This window comes from Dipodomys spectabilis, unplaced genomic scaffold (genome assembly GCF_019054845.1).
Source record: "Dipodomys spectabilis isolate Male_0828 unplaced genomic scaffold, ASM1905484v1 ptg000108l, whole genome shotgun sequence".
Lineage (NCBI taxonomy): Eukaryota > Metazoa > Chordata > Mammalia > Rodentia > Heteromyidae > Dipodomys > Dipodomys spectabilis.
The window spans coordinates 16,827,846-16,843,509 of NW_024870785.1; the positions used below are offsets into that span (position 1 = coordinate 16,827,846).

The 15,664-nt window shown below is 39.6% G+C and overlaps 1 protein-coding gene across 2 annotated transcripts in view; it reads right to left on the reverse strand.

Moving 5' to 3' along the window:
• The window catches only part of Vps13c (vacuolar protein sorting 13 homolog C), a 148,504-nt gene extending 133,023 nt beyond the window's left edge, over nt 1-15,481 (reverse strand). Inside the window, exons 1-3 of one of the 2 annotated variants that reach the window (XM_042687770.1) lie at nt 15,353-15,479; nt 2,432-2,475; nt 400-442 (exon numbers count right to left, since the gene is read on the reverse strand). In XM_042687770.1, the coding sequence (XP_042543704.1) occupies nt 400-442; nt 2,432-2,475; nt 15,353-15,452 (187 nt within the window). In that variant the 5' untranslated portion in view covers nt 15,453-15,479. Of the gene's footprint in view, nt 1-399; nt 443-2,431; nt 2,476-15,352 lie in introns of both variants that reach the window. The other variant, XM_042687771.1, reaches the window with a different exon arrangement.
• Nucleotides 15,482-15,664: the final 183 nt, after the last annotated feature.

Sequence of the window (15,664 nt, forward strand, 5' to 3'; positions counted from 1 at the left end):
AAACATCTTCCATACCAAACTGCTGCATAATATATCAAGTAAAAATGATTGAACAAAACATGATGGAAATAAGCTCTGTTTAAAAATATTTAATAGACATAAAGAAAAAGCATACAAAACTATCACTTTTGAAAAGGAAGATCATTTCTGTGCAGTGGAATCAATGCCTGAAGATTCTGAATGTGATTAAGATATGCTTCTATTTTCTAAATTTATTGTCAAAAAAGGTGTGGGTATTTCTATATAATATGTATTAATCTTAGAACTCTGAAATTAATGGAACACAAAAATCTCTCACCCTTTTGCTAAAGTGGAGAAAGATTTCTTTTATTAACAAGCACAGACAAATAAGCAAACAAAAAAAATAAAAACTGAAAGGACTAAGAGTAAAATACTTACCAATCTGTCCAGCCTTGACTTTAAAGGGAACATTCAATTCACTCTTCAAAAGAAAGAAAACATTCAAAGGACATCTTAAATTAATAGGCACCTCAAAAACTCACTTTTGTATCATTATTTAAATGCATTTACCTCTAACAGAAAAAAAACCAAATTTTTCATATTTGAACAACTAATAAGGGATACATTTTATTCTTAAAAAGTTATTAATGAATAAAGAATTCACTAGAGAAGGAAATTATAAGCAAAAATGGAAATGAATCTGTAGATAAAGTAATTAGATAAAATTGCTTTAATAAACCAAATCAAAAGATTATTTCATGGACTTAAGACATTTCATCTGAAATTCTAGGACAGGAAAAGGAACAGAGTCCTTTCATATAAACTAGTTGAAATAATAAATGCACAATTCCCTGTGAAGTAAAATAATAAATAAAAAGTAGACTCCCAATGTATATACAAAATTATCATTTTCGTTAGATAAGTTACAGACACATACCAAACAATAAATTTTCACTAATCCAGATTCTAAACTACTACAAATTCATGTGACTTTTTTATTCAGAGTACCAAACAGGAACTGATACTATAAAAATTACCTAACCCTATAATTATTAAAATTTAACCAGTCAGCACAGATATTTTGTGTTATTTTAAAATACATGAATATTCTGTAAAAGTGGCCAGTGAAAGACAGTACTTACAACTAACTAAAATAACCCATTTAACTGATTCATCAATCATCTGATTATTTAAGCATGCCAGGTGAACAGCAATGAAACAAAATAATAATATTTGTTGATAAAGTTTTTTTTAGACCAGAAAAAAAAATATTTTGGCAGTAAGAAAATAGAGCTGCCCTCATAGAAAACAGAAAAAATAAGTCCAAAGAATTCATCTTTACAGGATACAAAACATCAATTGTATACTTTTTAAAATGTGGTCTCGTTCCTTCTTACTCTTTTGAAGTAAGTTTCACATCAAAGAAATGTAAAGAACATATCAAAGTAAAATCTTATCATCTGGTTAAATTGAGAAGAGGCTAGTTTGAGTTGATGGAGAATTACAAAATATTTTATGACACATAACTATAACCAAACTTTAAATTAGGTCAGCACAAGGCTCAATTTCTCTTCTGTTAGGTATATATCCTGTCTCCACAATTCCACTTCTCTTTGTTTTAAATACGCAAATTGAGAACAAGCAGCTTTATTATGCACTCTCTAGCAATAGTATCCTAAATTTAAGTTTGTAGATTAAAATTATTAAAGTTGAGGCAAGTCACATAAAGAAAGAAGAAAACAGCAATTCTGAATACCTACTATGTGTCAGGTTCTCTTCTCCTTGTATCCAGTCCACGAAGACACAGATGTGTTTTATTTTATGGTTATCTGTCCTTATAATTAAATTGTTGCTCAAGGATAGTAAGAAACTAGAAACTTCTTAATTTTCTTACTTTTGTAATATGAAAATCTAACAAACATAATCTTCAGTTACTTCATAGGCTAACTATAAATATAATGGAGGGGAAGTGAGTACTATTTTGCTTTTAGCACAACAGTAATCATTGCAAATTACTAAAGCTAGAGTAAAACCTTCTAGTCTATTTTGCAATACACTTTTCAATATCGCCATAATACTAAAAGGCTAGATATGTCAATATATTGTTTCCAAAATTTCAATTGTTCATTAAGTAAGGCTTTATAAAACTGAAAAATGTCTAAGGGAAATTCTGAAGAATAAATATTTCTGTAAGAAAAGTATATACTACGAAGTTTTACAATCAAATTAAATCATAGAAAAACATTTCATTTTCCAAAAGATACTATTTTGATCATCAGGGAAAAATTGAAATCTTTAATCTCAGGTATTTCTGTGGCAAATATTTAAATATAGCAATCTTACTTTTAGTGACTCCATCACTTTATCTGGTACTTGGTACCAGGTGCTTAGTAACCAAAGGTTTCTAAGAGTTTACCAACTATAATGAGTTATTAGGATAGTTAAAAAAAAAACAACAACAACAACTTACCAGAGCATTTTCTTTTATCTGCAGGTTATCTAAAGCCACATTGCCTGCATAAAAAAAGGAAAAATAAAACATTAATACCAACTAGTCTAATCCACCATAATGAGAATCTGCTAAACGCTGAGAATACAATGCTAACGGCTGAGAACACAGGGTGAAGAAGGGACCTGAGGCGGCACAGAAGGCAGCAAGAAGGCACAAATCCTCCTTCTGCACATGTGTACAAAACACCATGGGGACATGCTCATAGAAAATCAAAGCTTTTCTAAAGATTTAAGAATGTCCAGAAAGGTGCAATTTTACAATTATAAATATATTTGTACAAGTTCATAGCACCAACAAAAAGCAAATGAGATACCATAATGCTCATAAAATTAGTGGTGGTATTTTTGGTTGTTGTTATTTGTTGGTTGTGGGGCTAGAACTCAGGACTGGGCACTGTCCCTGAGCTTTTTCTGCTCAATCACTTCGAGCCACAGCTCCACTTTTGGTTTTCTGGTGGCTAGAGATAAGAGTCTCAGGGACTTTCCTGCCTGGACTGGCTTCGAACCCATATCCTCAAATTTCAGTCTCCTGTGTAGCTAGGATTACAAGCATGAGCCACCAGTGCTTCATAAAGTTTTCTGCACACAAAATGTATTTCTTTTTTTTTTTTTTTTGGTGGGCCGTGGGACTTGAACTCTGGGCTTGGGTGCTGTCCCTGAACTCTTCAGATCAAGGCGAGCGCTCTACCATTTAAGCCACAGTGCCTCTTCCAACACATACAAAATATATTTCTATGTTCAAAATATATTGATGTAAACTACAATTAAAGAAGAGAAGCAATAAATATTTCTAGGTTTACTTCTATTACGTGATGAACCGCACTATGTCACAATTGGGACCTCTCTTCAAGCTAAGGAAAGGATGTTCACATCCTGCCTATTTGAAACCCCTCAAACCAGTCTAGCAAGATCTAAGGTCCATGTGGAAACTTTCAAACCTGCTTGTGAGTTCTGACTATTCCACTCCAGGGACTCTCACCTGGTGGGTCATATGTCACAAAGAATGCTCAAAATGAAGTTTTTATAACCACCTTTGAGGAACTAACATTGAATGTATATGGTATAATATTATGAATGAACATATAAAAAGAGGGTTATTCCTACTGCAGGTGTCTTGGTTCTTAGACAAAGTAATGGGTGATGAGAAACACTGACTTAAAAAAAAAGTTAAAGGGGCTGGGAAGGTGGCTCAAGTGGTAGAGCGCTAGCCTTGAGCTGAAGAGCTGAGGGACAGCGCCCAGGCCCAGAGTTCAGGCCCCACGACCGGACCAAAAAAAAAAAAAAAGTTAAACCAGTATATTTAGAAAAACTAACAGGGAAATTATAAGTAGTTATCATTAATGTTGGGATTAAAGATTAATTTTCTAGTAATCATTTCAGTATTTTTATTGTAATCATCAGTTATTACTTTTTTTCTGTAGTACCAAGGATTTAACTTAGGGCCTTGTACTTGTCTGGCAAATACTTTACCACTTGAGCCACATCTACAGCCCTTTTTCTTTACTTACTTTTCAAACAGGGTCTTGCATTTTTACTCAGGGCCCCCCTGGACCACAATCCCCTACATCTGTGTGACAGCTGGGATTATATCCTGCATAGCTAGGATTACACACATGCAGTGCCATGCCCGGCCCAAGGTATTACTTTTATATGAAATTATTATACAAATTATAACAAGTGGAAAAATAAAACAAAGGTAAATTCTAAGGTCAATCTGGCCTCAGTATTTAAGTAGTCCCACACCTAATATCTACTAACCTGTGGATACCTAAAAATAACAAAGAATTATTAGCTTCAGTTACCCAGTCTTACAAATACAAACTTCTCTAAAATCTGTGAATGTGATATAACAAACAATTAACTATAGCAATATCATACTATAATTATTTGTATTGAAGGAGGAGTCACTAGTGCTGATACAATGAGAAGGGAGGAAAGCAGTAGCTTTGAGATAAACATTAGCCCCAGGGGATAAAAATACATTCCAGCAAAGGGTAAATGAGTGCCCCAGGCAAGTAAAGCATTGGCTACCACACACACTACTGATACAGCAGCTTTATTACAGATCTCAATGTATAGCGTTTGCCAACTGTTTCAGTTTGTTGTTGTTTTTGGTAAAACAGAAACTCACTATATATGTAGCCTGAGTTTCAGTGTGTTCCAAGCTAGCCTCAAACTCATCAGCCTCCTGACTCAATTTCCTCTGCATCGGAACTGATTTACAGGCATATACCACACTCAGCTCAAAAACTCCATTTATAAAAATAATTGATAACACTAAGACATGTCTCCCCTAAAAATAAACAATTTTATAATTAACCAAGTCCTAACAAGCAAAGAAAGATACCATTTTCTTTCAAGGAAACATAGTAATTGCAAACACATACAAGTAATTTTAGAATTGTAGCTAGATTGTCAAGTTTAAGAACACAGAGACAAAGCCGGGTGCTAGTGGCTCACTCCTGTAATCCTAGCTTATCAGGATGCTGAGATCTGAGGATCACAGTTCAGCCAGCCCACGCACTAAAGTCCATGAGACTCTTATCTCCAATAAACCGGTCAGAAAACCAGAAGTGGCACTGAGGCTCAAGTGGTACAGCACTAGCCTTGAGCTGAAGAGCTAAGGGACAGCACCCAGGCCCTGAGTTCATGCCCATGACAGAAAAAGAAGGAGGAGGAAGAGGAGGAGAGGGAGGGGGAGGGGGAGGAGGGGAAAACATGGAGGGGATGGGGAGGATGGGAAGGGGAAACAAAGGAGGAGGCTACAATGCTTGATAAGAAATGTACTCATTATCTTGCCCATGGAATTGTAACCCCTCTGTACAGTATTTTCACAATAAAAAAGAAAGAAAGAAAGAAGAAAGGAAAGAAAACAGAGGCCACAGAAAAATTCTGAAAAAAATAAAGGGTAAATATTTGTGTCTAATCTTAAATTTAAAAACAAACTAGGACAGAATGACTCATGATGGATATACTTGAATGTGAACCAGCAGAACACAGCAGAGCACTGAAGCCAATCCCATCAGTGGCTCTGAATCTTATTAAATCCAAAGACAATAAGGAGTGAGACAGCAAAGAAAGCTCAGTGGTTTTCTCCATGCACTGACAGCCAGAAACAGGCAACAGGTACAGCCCTACTTCACTGATGACCCCACACAAACATTCTAGATGAATATCACTGCTAGAAAAGTTACACATAAAGTGTCAAAGCCCACTTTGAAGGTTATTTTAAGAATTATCTTCTAAATGGGTAAACCTAAATCAAAATCTACTAATCTGTGTTCATGGGCCACCAGGCAGAAATCAATGTAAATCCTTTAAATAAATATGTCAAATTCTCTTTAAAAGAGAAAAAAATGAGTCTGGCACTGGTGGTTCATGCCTGTATTTCTAGTTACTTAGGAACCTGAGATTCGAGGATCACGGTTCAAAGCCAGCCTGGGCAGGAAAGTCTGTAAGACTTACCTCCACTTAACCACCAAAAAGCCAGAAGTAGGGCTGTGGCTCCAGTGGTAGAACACTATCTTGAGTGAAAAAGCTAAGGGACAGTGCCAGGCCAACTTCAAGCCACAGGAGCACCAAAAAGTAAAATAAAATAAATAAGAGCCACATGCTGGTAGATCACACCTATAATCCTAACTACTCAGGAATCTGAGATTTGAGGATCATGGTTCAAAGCCAGCCCTGGCAGTAAAGTCCCTGAGACTCTACTTCCATAAACCACTCAGATAAGGACAGAAGTGACCCTGTGGCTCAAGTAATATACAGCACTAGCCTTGAGCAAAAGAAACTCCAGGACAGAGCCCAGGTCCTGGGTTCAAGGCCTGGGACTGGCAATAAACAAAATAAGCAAACTTTTAAAAGAAAAAAAAAATGAGAATAGTTGCTAAGTTACAGAAAACAACCAACTTTCAGTGTATTTATACATAAAAAGTAAATGGGACTAATATATTACAGGACAAACCTACCAATATCTATGAATGGTTTTTAAAAACACAATGGTCACAAAATGAGCATAAGAAATACAGTGCTGCACAAAAATATCTCCAGTCAGCATAACCTCCCCAAACTCCCACAAGCTTAGACCTTTCTTACCAGTAGCTAATATTTAACTTTACATAAATCCCTAACTCCTTACCTATTTTCCACACAGTGTATAATCAGTAAATATTGACTTAATTGATTTAGAATGCATAAAGCGTAGGTGGGAGGTTAGAAACAAGTAAAATAACGACATGCACTTAAGCTTGGAATTGTGTGCATGCCTGTAATCACCAGCTACTCTGGAGGTAGAGGCAAGAAAATAATGTTAGAGGCAAAGTTAGGGAATCCTATCTCCAAAACAAAGGATTGAGGTGTGGCTTAAGTGGTACAACACCTGGCTGGCATGTATGAGACACTAGTCCAATCCCTAGCACTTTAACCAAAAATGGGGGAGGGAAAACATAACTTGTATTTTATTATTTTGAAAACATTTTCAGATCTATAACAAGACCCTCAAAGACGCATGGACAAAAGGAAGGGAGCATATACTAAGAAAAAGAAAGTGAGACTTCCTGAGGCTAAATGACTAGTGTGAGAGTACTATAGTAACCTAGCAAAATGTAGAGCCAACACTCAAATATTCTGATGCTCAATTCTGTGTTCAGAACACCAAACAGCAGAGCAGAAAGGGTACAAGATTTAATTCAGGTTATAAATCTAATTGATCTGGGGAAAGTATAAACTCTGAGAGGCCTGTGTACTGCACGTATTTTTTATCTGATTTCTGCATTTTAAAAGATGTGAAAATGAAAAAGGTAAGTAAAATACATACAACAAGGGCATAAGCAAATAGAGGGGCTATGTTAGGAAAACATCAGGAAGAGTCAAGGGCTTATATTAGGAGCACTAGCTGAAGAAAGGACAGTGACACAGGGGAAAGAAAGAACACATACACAGGAGATGACACTGCAAATTGGCCATTTTAGGACTTTCTTTAGTTCGTCCTTTTCAGAACAGAAAAGCAATTCACAAATAATGTTTTAGCACTATTCTGGAACACTACAGACCTTCAAATGCAATCCTTCTACACTTTATACATGACGAAATTAAGTCTAAGAGATGAGATAGTTTATCCAAGGTTATACAAGTACTTTGCAACAGTACTAAGAATAGAACCCATGTCTCCTGACTGCCTGGTCAATGTTCTTAATATAAAACATAAAGGTTAATCCAAAGCTGTGATTAAAAACAAAAAGCAACAACAAACAAAAATGTCGTGCCATAATCCATCAGAATAATGTAAAACAGCGAAAAATGAATATATATCGCTATGCACTTATTTTTTTTTAATGTGTTTACTACATAAACTTCCATCATTTACTTGAAAAGTATATCAGAAAGTTCTGGCACATGCATCTTTGAATGAAATGAGCTCAAGTAAATTATTAAACAGTTATTTATTTCAGTTATTTATTTCGTATCACTGTAGTTAACACACAGGGCATTGCCCTTGCTAGGCATGTGCTCTACAACTGAGTCACTTACCCTGCCAGTCCCCTTTTTGCAAAAGGGTCTTATCTTATACTCATGCCAGTTATTTGTGCTTTCCCACACTGCTGGCGTAATGCCACCACTCACAGCCACCTGCTGGCCCCAAACTGTGTTCCTCCAATCTCTGCCTCCCAAGTAGCTAGGATTGAACAGGCTCGAGCCACCTGGCTACTAAACAGTAATGACTCGCAGTTTAGCAAATGCTAAAGAAAATACTGTAGCAATTTGTTTCAAATGAATCTAGCTATTTGACTCAATTAACTAATCAAGATTATTCTTAAGCTGTGTTCACAGTGAATGGGAGAAAAAAGAAAAGAAAGAACTGGCTCTTCCTCTTTCCCTATTGATATAGGATGCTGCAAGTTATCATAGTACTTTCCCACTTTGGTTCATTTTAGGGATCTGAAGCTACAGAAAGGTTAACTAAGTACTGATTTTCAGTTCTATATCTCAAAAAAGGAGTGAATTGTATATTAAAAATGTTTTTTTAAACATGTAAAAAGCTGTTTCCAATTTTTAAGCACTGCTTTATAATCATAAATATAGTGCACTACACTCATTTTTGCTGCATGTGCTATAGGACAAGCTAATAAGAAATGTGGCCTCCACTGTACCAGGTGTTAAGTGGGAAGAAAGGACTTTAAAAAAATTCTCTGCACAAGTTTACATATGTTGAGAGAAATTTTTTAAATTATTTTAGCCTTAAATTGACAGATATGAACACAAAGCTCAGTGTCCTATCAGATATGAGCAGGAAACTAGAAGTCCATTTATCTCTTCTACTTCATGACTGTAGCTCTTTTTTTTTTTTTTTTTTTTTTTTGTGGGTCATGGGGGCTGAACTCTGGGCCTGGGCACTGTCCCTCAGCTCTGCAGCTCAAGGCGAGTGTTCTACCACTTGCGCCACAGTTCCACTTCCAGCTTTTCTCTGCTTATGTGGTGCTGAGGAATCGAACCGAGGGCCTCATGCATGCGAGGCAAGCACTCTACCACTAAGCCAACTTCCCAGCCCGACTGTGGCTTTTTAGTAGCCAAGACTGAGGGAAGAAGAGAAAAGAAAGCTAACACTGCATTATCTGACTACATTCCTTACTAGCATTGCAGGAGCTGGCAAAATCACTCATCTAATGAGGAGCTCAGCCTGCCAGTTTTACTCAGATGACAGATTTTAAAGCCAGAAGAGAAGATCTGGTCCAACTCTTCAACTCTTCAGGTAAGAGAAGAATAATACCAGCCAGTGACTTGCCAAAAACCTCCCACTGGGCAGTGTCAGGGAAAGAAGATCCAGCTTTCCTTATTCCTGGTGCTGATGCCAAACCCATTCTCCTCCCTTCCCCTGCTCTGCTCCATCAGTGTAAAATGAGCATTCCCTACTCCAAAAATCTGAAATACTCCAAAATCCAAAACCTTTTCAGTGTTGACAAAATACCACAAGTAGAAAACTCCTTACCTAACCCCACATAACACATGACAGGCAAAACGCAAGTGCATTAAAACACTGCAGAAAATGACAATCTGTATGTAGAAGGTATATATGAAAAATTATGAAGTTTATTCCACCCCAAGAAATCTCATTAGTAGTGGATATTCCAAAATCTGAAAGAATGCAAAATCTACAACAATTCTTGTCCCAGGAATTTGGAGTAAGGGGTACTGCCCCGTAACTGGCAGGTGATGGGAAAGCATTGGGGACTGAGTGCACAGGCAGCACCTGACTCCTAATCCTGGTCACCACAGCCAAACACCACCACCACTACCACCCCTTACACCCCTCTTATCACAGCCACTAGCTTGTTCTACTTGTCATGGAAGTGAGAAGAGTTTCCACTCCTCTGCAGCAAATCACTCCAGGATCAAATTGACAAAGATTCTACATTGCAACAATACTTATTCAGCCAAATTGCAAAAGATCTGGCATTTCAACATGTCTTTTCGATGTTACTCTCAAAACAATTATATCCTGGACTCACTTCAGATAGCTTAAGGGTATGTGATTTATCTCCTGGTTGGTGCCAGTTTGTGGGGAACAAGAACTGAGATGAACTTTCCTGTCTGTGTGGGCAGCATATACCCACCAGGCACTTTCCTGAACCTTTGGAAGCCTCACTTACAAACTGGTAGCAGGTGGTATAAGTACTGTTAAGTATAAACTCAAATACAGATAGTGTTTTATTTTTTAAGAATTTATTTAGAAAGTATGGAATGTTTAGACATGTAATGTTAGCTCTACCCAAAATTATCACCCTATATATCCACCCCCCACCCCCACCCTCAAGTCTGAAGTTAGAAGGAACACTTAGGTAAACAGAAAGCAAAGCAGGCTGTTTCATCTACTGGGTTTACCTTCCCCATTAATAGCTATCACTAACAATTATACAGAGTTTCACACCCTTGATATCACAAACACTGCAAGTGTTAAACATTCATTTCTCAAATTAGGAAACAAAGACTAAGTTTCCTACAGCTAGCAGATAATCAGAGCCTCATTTTTCATTCAGCAACAGCAAGTTTTTAAAGATATATTTTACCTACACCACTTTTAAAAATACATAGGAAGCCAGGAGCCAGTAGCTCATGCCTGTAATCCTAACTACTTAGGAGGCTGAGATCTAAGGCTCAAAGCCTCAGATCTCTGGTTCAAAGCCAGCCAGGGCAGGAAATACCGTGAGACTCTTATCTCCAATAAACCACCAGAAAACCGGAAGTGGCACTGTGGCTCAAGTGGTAGAGCACTATCCTTGATCTGAAGGGCTGAGGGACAGCGCCCAGGCCCAGAGCAAGTGCCATGACCAATAAAAAAAAAAAAAAGAGGCTGAAATCTGAGGATTACAGTTCGAAGCCAGCCCAGGCAGGAAGTCTGTGAGATTCTTATCTCCACTAAACTACCAAAAAGCCAGAAGTGGAGCAGTGGCTCAAGTGGTGGACAGCTAGCCATAAGCAAAAGCTCAGGGGCAGTGCCTAGGCCCTGAGTTCAAGCCCCAGAACCAGCAAAAACTATAACATAATATAATATAATATATAGGAACTGAATGGTATTTAAAAATGTTCACTAAACCAGGTACTAGTGGTTCACATTTATAATCCTAGCTACTCAGGAAACTGAGATCGAGGATAACGGTTCCAGGCCAACCCAGGCAAAAAAGTCCATAAGACATTTATCTTGAGCTGTGGTACCAGCTTGAGTGAAAAAGCTAAAGGACAGTGCCTAAGCTCTAAGTTCAGGACCCCGTGTGTGCACGTGCATGCACGTGCACACACACATACATACTTGCACGTATGCATGCAGTTAAAACACACAAAATTAATAAAAATACAAAAGAAAACGGCAATTACCGTTTTTTGTTGACTCCTTTTTCTTTTTGCTTCTCCAATTTAAAAAGAAATGTTCAAAGTATACCTCCTGATTCTAGACTTTCCAGTAATGTTCCCCCTTTCTTTTCACTGTACCGTTTTATTGTGTATATTGAACTATGATGTCTATATATGTATGAATACATGTACAGCACAATTTTTCCCCAATGTTTGCACAAGATCTGGAAACTATTCCCTACAATAATTGGAGCCAAGATTATGCATCTTTACTGACATGACACATTTCAAGCCACTTCATAAAGCTTCTGTTCCCCTGTTAGAAATTTCTGAAGAGTAACAGACTTCCTTTTACCTCTTACTAAAATTTGTTAGCCACCATAGGTCTCCTTTAAATGGAGGAGGCAACTTCAGTTGCTCTTTAAACCAGGTTTCTCAACTTAGCATTTGAGACTAGATAATTCATTACCAAGGAGTGTCCCCTACCCTGAAATGTTCAGCAGTGACCCTGGGTCCCTCACCACAAGCCATCAGCACACCTCACAACCTGTGACAACCAAAAATGTCTTACCCTTTGCCAAGTATCTCCTCAGAAACAAAGCCACACCTCCTGCCTTTGAAAGCCACTATCTTAGACTAGTCAAAACTCCAATTAAGAAATTTATCTCCAACAGCAGTGAGATCAGGTACATGAAATTTCTCTATGATGAATTCCTTTTCTGAACACTTGGAAATTCAGCAAGAGGAAAACTGAAAAACCAAATTCTATGAACATGTAACTCTTACTTGCTAACATGCAAAAAAAGACTATATAACATGTTCAATTTTTTGTAAAGCTTAGCAACCCTTGGATGTCATATATCAGCTACTTTATTAAACACTCCCATTTGTATACCCTAAAACTAAGACAGATTTCCTCAACAATATTTTCAAAGAACAGAAATAACTGACTCACATATGTTGTGTATTTTAAGAAGAATCAAGAGTTTTAAAGACAATATATTGAGCAATAACTGTAATAGCACATGACTTTTAGCTAATGCAGCAACCACACAAATAACATAGCCAAACTTTATAAAAGCAGACTGTGGGCTGGCAAGACTAAGAGAATACTTAATTGAATGCTCACTGAACCATTTGTCAAAGAGATGAATTTATATTCTCGGGCATGTTATATAGTTGATGTAAACTCCTGGCAGGACACTTTCTTCTAAACAGAAAACAGCACAGAGCTGAGGGTGTAGCTTGGGGTAGAGCACCACCTAACCTGTACAAGGCCCAGGGGTTTAATCTCTTGCATTACAAAAATAACAGCTAATTAATTTCATTAAATTAATGAATCTGGGATCTGAGGATTGCAGTATGAAGCTAGCTCAGGCAGGAACGTCTATGAAACTCTTATCTCCAATTAATCACACAAAAAAAGCTGGAATGGGTGCTGTGGCTCAAGTGGTAGAATGCTGGCACTGAGCGAAAGGAGCTCAAGGACAGCATCCACGCCTAGATTTCAAGCCCCAGGATCGGAGAGAAAGAAAACAAAACAAACAAAACAAAACAAACAAAAATAGAAAATGAAAGAATGGAAGTCTCCATTCCTCAATTTCACCCAAAAATTATGGGGGTAAGGAAAATTACATAAAGTTATAGCACTTTAATTTTGATGGTGAGTTCAAAATCTTCAGACAGCACACTGCTACAATAAGAAACTTGACACTGCTAGGCCCTTCAGAGGGTAAAAGAGGGCAAGATTTGATGGTGAAGGGACCTTATACAGTATCCATGTATCTCTTTTCATTAAAAAAAAAATGTCAGACACAAACATAGCACAATATTACCACTTATTAAAACCTAGGTAGCAGTCACACATGACCATACTGTCAGGTCTGATTTGAACATGGGGGAATATTAAAATACTTATTTTATGTTAGGTAAACTAAGATAAAACTGTTACTGAGAGCTCTTTCAGACTTCACAACTGCTAGCTCAATGCTTTCTCAAATTTCAAATGTTTACAAACTACAGGGAATAACTCGTATTACCAATGAGTATTCTGAAGAAAGCTTAATCTCATCAGAAAACATTAAACATTTAGTTCTTTAATGTTTCTTTTGCTCTCCTTTAGCACATTATGTTTCATGGAAGGGTAAACAAAATATGCACTTATGGGAAAACCACAGAACACCAATCAAATGTACAGTAACCTTTAAAAAAAATTCCAAGGGCCTAGGTGTTGTCTAAGAGTTTTCTTGCTCGAGGCTAGTGCTCTACCACTTGGGCCACTGCTCCACTTCTGGCTTTTTTGGTGGTTAACTGGAAAAAAGATTCTTAGAACTTCTCATATTCAAAATCCTACGTTTTTGTTTTGTTATTTTTTTTTTGGGGGGGGGGGGGTCCTGTGGGTTGTGCCAGTCCTAGAGTGTGAATTCAAAGGCTTGGGTGCTGGCCCAGAGTTTTCTTGCTTAAGGCTACTGCTCTACCACTTGAGCCACAGCTCTACTTCTGGCTTTTTAGTGGCTAATTGGAAAAAAAGAATTTCAGGAGGCTGGACATGAGGCTTAGTGGCAGAGTGCTTGCCTAGCATGCATGAGCCCTGGGTTCAATTCCTCAGTACCACATAAACAGAAAAGCCAGAGGTAGCACTGTGGCTCAAGTGGTAGAGTGCTAGCCTTGAGCACAGAGAGAATCAGGGACAGAGCCCCTGAGTTCAAGCCCCAGGACTTGCCAAAAAAAAAACAAAAACAAAAAAACTCTCAGGGACTTTCCTGCCCTGGATGGCTTGGAACTGCAATCCTCAGGGCTCAGCCTCCTGAGTAACTAGGATTAACAGGCATGAGCCATGTGTCTGGCCCAACCTACCATGGCTAGTGGTCACCCTATCATATAATTCAGGATTATCCTTACTGGTGGTTAAAATCAATTTCATCTATTTGAGTAGGTCTTTTTTTTTAATTTCTCTCCAAAATTTCCAAATCCTCTGTAAAGTATCCCCAATATTCCCAAAGTTTAACACAGAATTTGTGCACGAAATTACATAATTAAGCTCTTTTTTTTTTTTCAGTGTCCGGGATGGAACTTAGGCTAACTACTCTACCACTGAGCTTTACATCCCCGACTTAACCAAGTTTTTGAGTTTTCTCAACAGGAAAAGCATATCACTTATTATCTACTTTTATACACCTAATCTCTAGGATTAGAAAATTGGCAGACATTCCTGAGTCATGCAACCGAGCAGACACCTATCAGTGAGGATGCTAATCGTGGCTTGAACATCTGTCTCTCTCACTCGCTGCGAAATAAAATCGAAAGTCGCTTTTTTTAAGGGAAGAAACCGCTTTCCCCTGGCGCAGCAGGCTAATCTGAGCCTCTGAGGGTCACGCCTTCCTCCTTCATGCTCTTCCCCCTCCGTATTTTACAGAGAAGGAAGCTACTTTCCAGCCAGCTGGGAGCTTACTGGGGGAAAGATGACTGAGAAACGCAATTTTCCTTTCTTTCCCCCCCCCCTCCCCACCCCTCCCCAACCCAAGCGCGCATGACCTTATGAACACCCCCCCCCCCCAAGAGATGGCAAGGCAAAAACAAGATCTGTGTGTTTTTTGTTGTTTGTTTTTAAATGCAAGGGAGCCCGAAGGGCCAAGCTGAGCGCAGCGAGCAGCCCGCCCTGAGGTGGGCAACTGAAGAAGGGCCCGCGGCCCAAGGACAAGGGGAGGGGGAGGCGGAGACCAGAGCGGCCGAGCTCCCAGCTGGGCCCACCTTGGCCGGCCCAGGCCCGAGGGGGAGGGGGAGGGGGGAACCCCGCCTCCCCCGCACCGAGAGGCCCGCGAGGACCCCCCCCCCCGCACCTGCCGCGTCCCCCTCCCCGAGGTCGGCGAGGACCCCCGCACCTGCCGCCACCCCTCATACGAGGACCCCCCCCCCGCACCTGCCGCGGCGTCCCCCTCCCCGAGGCCCGCCGACGCCCTCCGACCGAGGCGGGAGTCTCCGAGGATGGCCGCATCCCACCGACTCCCCCTCAGGCCGGCCGCGCCGCCGCGCTTACCGCCCCAGATGCCCAGCTTCAACTGGGATTTATCCAAGTTCTCCACGTAGTCCCCCAGGAAGCGGTTCAGCAGGTCAGCGACCACCGACTCCAGCACCATGATGGGGGGGAGAGGGGGGGAGGGAAAAGGGAAAGCGGCGAAGAACCCAGGCCGCGGAGAAGGAGGAGCCGGAACCACCACCGGGCGCTGCTTTGAAGGCGGCGACCCGCGCCGCGAATGACAGGCCCCTGCGGCGCCGGCACGCCCCGCCTCGTCCCGCCCCCCTCGTCGTCGTCGCGCACGCGCGCGCGTGCCCCCCGTGCGCGCACGCG